Source organism: Carassius gibelio, chromosome B18 (genome assembly GCF_023724105.1).
Source record: "Carassius gibelio isolate Cgi1373 ecotype wild population from Czech Republic chromosome B18, carGib1.2-hapl.c, whole genome shotgun sequence".
Taxonomy (NCBI): Eukaryota; Metazoa; Chordata; class Actinopteri; order Cypriniformes; family Cyprinidae; genus Carassius; species Carassius gibelio.
This window is the reverse complement of record NC_068413.1, coordinates 290210-297429: the sequence shown is the minus strand read 5'-3', so window position 1 is coordinate 297429 and position 7220 is coordinate 290210. Positions and strand designations below refer to the sequence as shown.

The 7220-nt window shown below is 42.8% G+C and overlaps 1 protein-coding gene across 1 annotated transcript in view; it reads left to right on the top strand.

Moving 5' to 3' along the window:
* Positions 1–120: 120 nt before the first annotated feature.
* LOC127977335 (high affinity cAMP-specific and IBMX-insensitive 3',5'-cyclic phosphodiesterase 8A-like) overlaps positions 121–7220 on the top strand; it is a 34367-nt gene continuing 27267 nt past the window's right edge. The window contains 1 exon segment of the mRNA XM_052582202.1: positions 121–928. Within this exon segment, the coding sequence (XP_052438162.1) occupies positions 800–928 (129 nt within the window). The 5' untranslated portion in view covers positions 121–799.

The window sequence follows — 7220 nt, the reverse complement described above, 5'->3', positions numbered from 1 at the left end:
GCTCTTTACTCGCTTTTAAAGTTCCCTCCCCGCATGAGCCCCGCCCCTCTGCTCGCAAGCGGCCGCTCATTGGCTCACCATAGCTCATTTGCATTGACGTCATTCGAGGCTGTAGGTCAATGCGTGCGCGTGCTTTTATTGGATCCGCCGCTGTCACATTCGCGCCGCGCGTTATTCCTCGTCTGGAAACTCGCGACGCGCAAACGTCTCGTTTTTTGTCACCCGGCGGCCGTCCCTCTGTTTTCTTCGTCCACCCGCCCGCGTCAAACAGAGGCAGAATCGTAGGCCTTTGATTGACAGCTGCTCTTTGGCGAGCTCCGCGTTGACGCGCCGCTCCGGAGTTCCATCTAACGGCCCGTTTGATGTCATAGATGCAGGATCGCGCGTTCCCCGGCGCGTCAGGGCCAGATTGCAGCCTGTTGATGGGGAGCGGAATCAACGCGCCGGTTCGCTCCCAATGAGTGACGCTGAGGCCGCGCGGAGCGATCGCGAGTGTTTCGCGCCTGTCGAAGGAGAATAAACGCGCGAATGGACGAAACCGTTGCGTGAACCGAACTGGAGCCAGAATCCGCCAGAAAAGAGGCGAAGTTCGCGCGGGGACTGACCGCGAGGATGAGGAGTAACGGTCGCCAGTGAAGCGCAGAGGCGGCGGCGGGAGCACCATGAGCCGAGCTTCTGTTTGATCCAGAGACTCTATAGATCCGATCGATCTGATCGTCTGGATGATCTGACAGAGAAACATTCCTATTAGCGCAGAACGAGCGGAGCCTCGCGTCGCGTCGCGTCGCTTCGCGGCTGAATGATGGGCTGCGCCTCCAGCATCCACATCTCCGATCGGGTGGTTTATCAGAGCGGGAAAGAGTCCGAGGACTCGCCGCAGCAGAACTGCCCTCAGCCGGGCCACACCAAGCCCAGCAACGCCTGTCAGGTGAGTGTGTGTGTGTGTGTGAGATAGAGAGAGAGTGTGTGTGTGTGAGTGTGTGTGTGTGTGTGTGTGTGTGTGTGAGAGAGAGAGAGAGAGTGTGTGAGTGTGTGTGTGTGTGTGTGTGTGAGATAGAGAGAGAGTGTGTGTGTGTGTGTGTGTGTGTGTGTGAGTGTGTGTGTGTGAGAGAGAGAGAGAGAGAGTGTGTGAGTGTGTGAGATAGAGAGAGAGAGTGTGTGTGTGTGTGTGTGTGTGTGTGTGTGTGTGTGTGTGTGTGTGTGTGAGGGAGAGAGAGAGAGAGAGAGAGAGTGTGTGTGTGTGTGTGAGAGAGAGAGAGAGAGAGAGAGAGAGTGTGTGAGTGTGTGTGTGTTTGTGTGAGAGAGAGAGAGAGTGTGTGAGTGTGTGTGTGTTTGTGTGAGAGAGAGAGAGAGTGTGTGAGTGTGTGTGTGTTTGTGTGAGAGAGAGAGAGACAGTTCTCAAGTCATCATGTAGGACACTGTACAAGACTTCATTTCTTCTGTGGAGCTCAGTGACTGACACTCATTTCTCAGAAGAAGCACAGTCTTGCAGCTTTGTTAATTTCTTCTGGATTTTAACCCTTTAAAGTGTCTTCTGGACGTCTGCTGTATCAGGAGCTCAGTGTCTGAGGGCCACAGCGAGTGTTTGGAAACCCTTCCTGTGCTGGCTGCTGATAATGTCACACACTGTGTGTGTTTAGTGTGTTTAGTGCACTTGTGTCTGTGTTCAGAAGTGCTAGCAGTTATTTGATACGGACTATAGTACGTTCTATACTAGAATACCAAATGTCCAAAAGCAAAGCCTGCTGTTAGCATAGTGAGCATTGGTGCTTTCTGATGAGTGTGATGGAGCGGTCAGATCTGCACTGAATGACTGGACATGCACACTAAACACTGTCAGTATGCTAGTATGCACGAGAGTATGGGTGAATGAACGGGTGCTTAGTAAGGCAAGGCCTATGAGTTAATAACTCATATTCACACTTTGATTGCTTCATCTTTACCAGCATTCTGTTTTCTACATGCATGTTGTATATGAGCGTTTTGTTAATGTTTTTTTTTTTTTACACAATTCACAGCAGACTCCCATTCAGAGCAGGCTTCAGTTGTGAGCCACGCCCTTATCTCAACATCCAATCAGCTTCTAAAGCATAGATCCAAGTCCCGCCCTACAGTACTCAATCTGTTACAGCATGGAGGAAAAGATTTGGCTTTAATCTTAAAGGGTTAGTTCACCCGAGAATGAAACTTCGTCCATCTTCTACTCACCCTCGAAGTATCTGAGGTGTGTGTGACTTATATTAAATATTGTCTTTGCTCTTCCCAGTCTTTCAATGGAGTGAGCGAGTGTTTGTGGTCAACAGTTCAGAAGACATGAAATATAGTGTGCATCTGTAATAAAACACGGCTTCACACGGCTCTGGGGGGTGAATAAAGGCCCCCTGCAGTGAATCCATGTGTTTTTGTAAGATAAATATCCAGATTTCAAACGTAATAACCAGTTTTTTCAAACATCTGCTGACTGTGGGACGCTGAAGATGTGCAGGCGATAGATGGAAGACGTATGCGTCGCGTAAGTCTCTGGGAAATATAAGGGCAAAGGAAACAAAGTGTCCTTAATTTAGCAAAGGAAAGCCTGTCTCCTCTCGTTTTAAAATCCTCCAATGTTTTTCTTTATAAGTCCTCGTTTTGTGCTTCTAATTGGTGACCTGTGTTTGGGTTTTTACCATTTAGGATGTTTATAGTATAAGGCATGAAATCAGTAGCTGTGTTTACATGGACACTATTAATCTGATCGTAATAAGACTAGAAGCACAATCAGAATAAAAGAGTCACATGTAAACACTTGATCGGATTGAAAACCGAAACTGGAAAGTACTGCGCAGGGACGTAGAAATAGCGTAATGACGTATGACGCACAGAACGAGCTGTTCTTCCTGGTGAATAAAGTGTCATAAATAAGTGTCCTGTCATTATAAATCTCCTCTTTCACTCAGTGTATGTGAAGTGGAGCAGGACCACGTCTCTCATCAGACGACTAGGTTTGAGTGCGGGAAGAGGCACTTTCACTACTTTTTACTTTTATTTTTTTTTAAGTAACATTAAGGACCTGAAGTAGATAAATATAACGTGTGCTTTTTAAAACCGTATGCAACAGCAGCGGGAAACTGTGTATATTCATGCAGTGCACGCGTGTCAGAAGAGTAAATCTGATCAGAAGCTTGTGACATGTAAACGCACATATCAACCCCATCACTTTATTTAGCGTTCATGTAAACACTACGTCCAGATTCGTCAATCAGAATGAATTCAATCCGAGGGAAGCAAAAAGTGTTCATGTAAACGCACCTAGTGTCAACAATAACGCATGTAATAATCTAGATTCAGAGAACAGACAATACTGAGTTTGATAACACTGCTACATGAACAGCATTAAACATGTTCTGTTCTAATATCAGAATCTTCAAGAACTGCTGCAGCTTCTGGTTCAAATACACGTTAAGAGGAACCTTCTCCATCCTCGTAGTTTAAAGTTCAGAGATGCTCGTTTATTTCGGTTGCTGTATTTCTGGTGTTAATAATAGTACTGATGCTCCCAGGACACCGCAGGTTCATGCAGATTTACTGTGCTTTCATACACACACACCGACGGAACAGAGAGGGTGTGTGTGTGTGTGTGTGTGTGTGTGTGTGTGTGTTGATCAAGGGCACAGCAGCGTCTGTGTCACTTTCTGTCCATGATAAGACTCAAGTACAAGGTCTGGCGATGGTTTTCTCATGTCGCACAACACATTCCTCTTTGTGTGTGTGTGTGTGTGTGTTGCTGATTTAGGGTTAGTGGTTTATCTGGCCTTGGTTGGGTCTCCACTGTTCTGCATTTGTAACTCTCAACACTGGATTCTGTCAGAGAGTGTGTTTCTGTGTGTGTTTAAGGGAAAAAGTTTGTTGGTGATTTTAAAGTCAATTTCATCATGATCTATATGTGTATTTCATTGTAAACATGCATTGGTTGGTTTGTGTTTGAATCGTCTCGGTAGATGTCAGTGTGAAGCCCCTCTTTAGTGTGTGTGTGTGTGTGTGTGTGTCAGATGATTGACAGGTGTTTGTGTATGTGACTGACGTCTAGTTTGTGCTGATCTGAATGGCACAGACAGGAAGTAGCGCAGCACAGGGGCAGGCCGAGCTGACAATGTGCATTAACCGTTCTTCCTGGAGGGAAGTGACATCATCATCATCATTCCCAGCAGCCCCTGTGGCTCACGTGTGTGTGTGTGTGTGTGTTCACTGTAGTCAGATGCCGCTGTGTTTCTTGCTCTGCTTCTGTTTGTTTCCTGAGTATCATTTTGGTATAATACATTAACCTCTTTTTCTATTATTGTGTAATACATTTATATTTCCCCAAAACCATTTTGTATATATATATTTTTTATTGTACTCTGTTTTTTATTTCTTTTATTTTTTGGGAATCTATTTTAATGATTTAATAAAACTCTAATAATCAAACCAACATGTCTAATCAAATGAAAATAAGGCGATTCCTTCCTGACAGATTCAGGTTGCACTTGATTTAGTTCTGTGTACTTACACACTCTCTTGATTGTGTGACTTCCCTTAAAGAGCAGGTCATGTGGTATTTTAAAGTGCCCTAATATTGTGTTGGAGTCCCCTACAACAGGTTTAAGTGCATCTAAAGTCAGAAAACGTGTAATTTTCCCAGAATATACATTTATACATAGTCATTTGTCCATGATTTTAAAATGTTTAATTTGATTCAGTTCTGAGTGAAATGTCTGTAAACCCCTCCTTGCATACGCCTACTGTGCTCTGATTGGTCAGCTGGTCAAGCCTGTTGTGATTGGCACAAAGACATGAGCAATAGCAGTGCTATCATCTGTGTTGCCAAGTCCGTGGTTGTGTTTAGGCAAGGCAAGTTTATTTATACAGCACATTTCGGACACAATAGTAGTTCAAAGTGCTTTACATAAAAGAAAGTAAAATAATCATGAAGAACAAAAATAAAACAAGACATTTTTATAACTTTGGAAAGTATTTAAAAATTGACTTAAATGAATTTAAAACAAGTAGAAATAGAAAATTATTTTACGTAAAATACAGTGAATACATAAATACAGTGCAGTCGGTTCAGACATGTAAAGTGCTCATTCACTAAATGCACAGCTAAACAGATGAGTTTAGAGTCTAAGATTTAAATGTGACTAGTGTTTTAGCACATCTGATCTCTTCTGGAAGCTGATTCCAGCTGCGGGTGGCATAGTAACTAAAGGAGGACTCCCCTTGTTTTGTGTGAACCCTTGGTGTTTCTAACTGACTCGATCCTAGTGATCTGAGTGCTCTGTTAGGTTTATATTCAGTGAACATATCTGCTATATATTTCAATCCAAGGTCATTGGGTGATTTATAAATAGGGCTGTCACTTTTAGTTCGAAAATCGATTGCACAATCGATCGGACCAACTAAAAAAAGTTTTGAAAATGAACAGGGAATCGATTTTAACCAAATATGTACACTATTAATTTTAAAATAATTAAACAATTAAAAAATATAGATGTAACAAAACTCACAAACAAGCAGAAAAAGAAAATAAAGAATTCCGAAAGTGCAGCATGCGTGGCGAAAGCTAGACAGAAAATACCAGCAATTTTATGCGCATATAAGACCCAGTGACGTCGAAAGCGGCCTCTGCGTTCACACCAAATGCATTTACGTGCGTCTGGAGCGAATTCGCCTCATTCGCGCATCTAGTTACAGGAGATTCTGAGTTATGAAAAGGACCATTGCAAGCTGACAGTAATATCCCCACCTTGATCAGCTGTACCTGAGTGTCCCTGGGACATCAGTGCGGTCGGAGCACGTCTTCTCAACAGCTGGACGTATAGTGAATAAAAAACGCTCTGCTCTGGACCCCGAAAATGTTGATCGACTTGTTTTCCTGTCCAATAAATTTGTAATGGCCCTAGTCTTTTTGATGCCTGCCTAGTGACCCTAGCCTAAGTGTCGGTTACGTTCAATAAAAAAAACACACATGGCTTGTTCACAAGTACATTTAACATAAAATGTTTTGAACAGTTGTTTGAAATGGATTAAATCATTATTTAAAATAATCTTGGAGATTTTTGAATTGCCTAAATCATAATTGCAGCCGGGTTGAAGCCTGCAGTGATGTTTGTCTTGTGTTATGTAGGGCTGTCAAAATTGCTCAAAAATGACGTTCGAATATTCCCTCTAAAAAAATACACGAATATTCGAACTATTCAAACTGGTTGCGCATGTTGTCAATGACGCGCATTACGTCAATAACAGGTCAAAATAATACAAAGAGACATAACTACTTGTATAGATATATATTTAAACTTAAATAGACTATGACAACGTATTACCTACACAAAAACAAGGAAATCAACTAATGGCCAAGACTGCAGACCTCACGCTCTCTCACCCTCACGTTCTCTGGCATAACGGTTTAAATGAACAAATACATTTTTGTGCAAGCAATTTAAGGTCGCGACTGTTGTCCCAAATATAGCAGGCTTCATTCAGTGATTGAAACAAATATTATTAATATAAATTGACATTGAACTGACATTGAATGCTCCGAGCGAGCTGTGCTGTGGTAAACATGGAACTTTTCTTTGACATGAAACAATAAATAATCAAACCTCGGATCCATTGCTTGACAGAACCCCCGAAGCCTGCCCCATCCGCGATACTGATCGGTCTGATGTCCTTACAAATGAACGAAATCTATTTATGCGTTATGGTCTCTTGTCGTGTTGCAGACAAAGTAACGTTAAGTGTCAAGACGTGACTGTTTAGCTGGAGCTCCACATATTATGCCATGCTCATTTTTGAGATGTGATCTCATGTTAAATAGCTTGCATACAACTTTATCTCGCGGGTCAACAATTTTACCTCATTTTCTCTGCTGCGGTCGAGTTGGGCTCTGCACTCGCTGGCATCTTCCATGAAGACTTTCAGCAGTGATGCTGTGCCAGACAGTGTGACTCCTGTGACCTGTCCCTGAACCCTCAGGCGCGCTAGCACACCACCTGCAAAGCAGACAACCATGTCTCTACTACCGCAGGCCTTTTTTCCACTTTTTTTTTTTTTATTCGAATATTAATTTTCACCTTCCAAATTTTTTTTATAAAAACTATTCAAATACATATTCGAATTTAGAATATTCGTTGACAGCCCTAGTGTTATGGCAGCCGTCCCGTCTGCATATATTTTTTGGAGAATGTTGCACCCCTGTTGCTGTT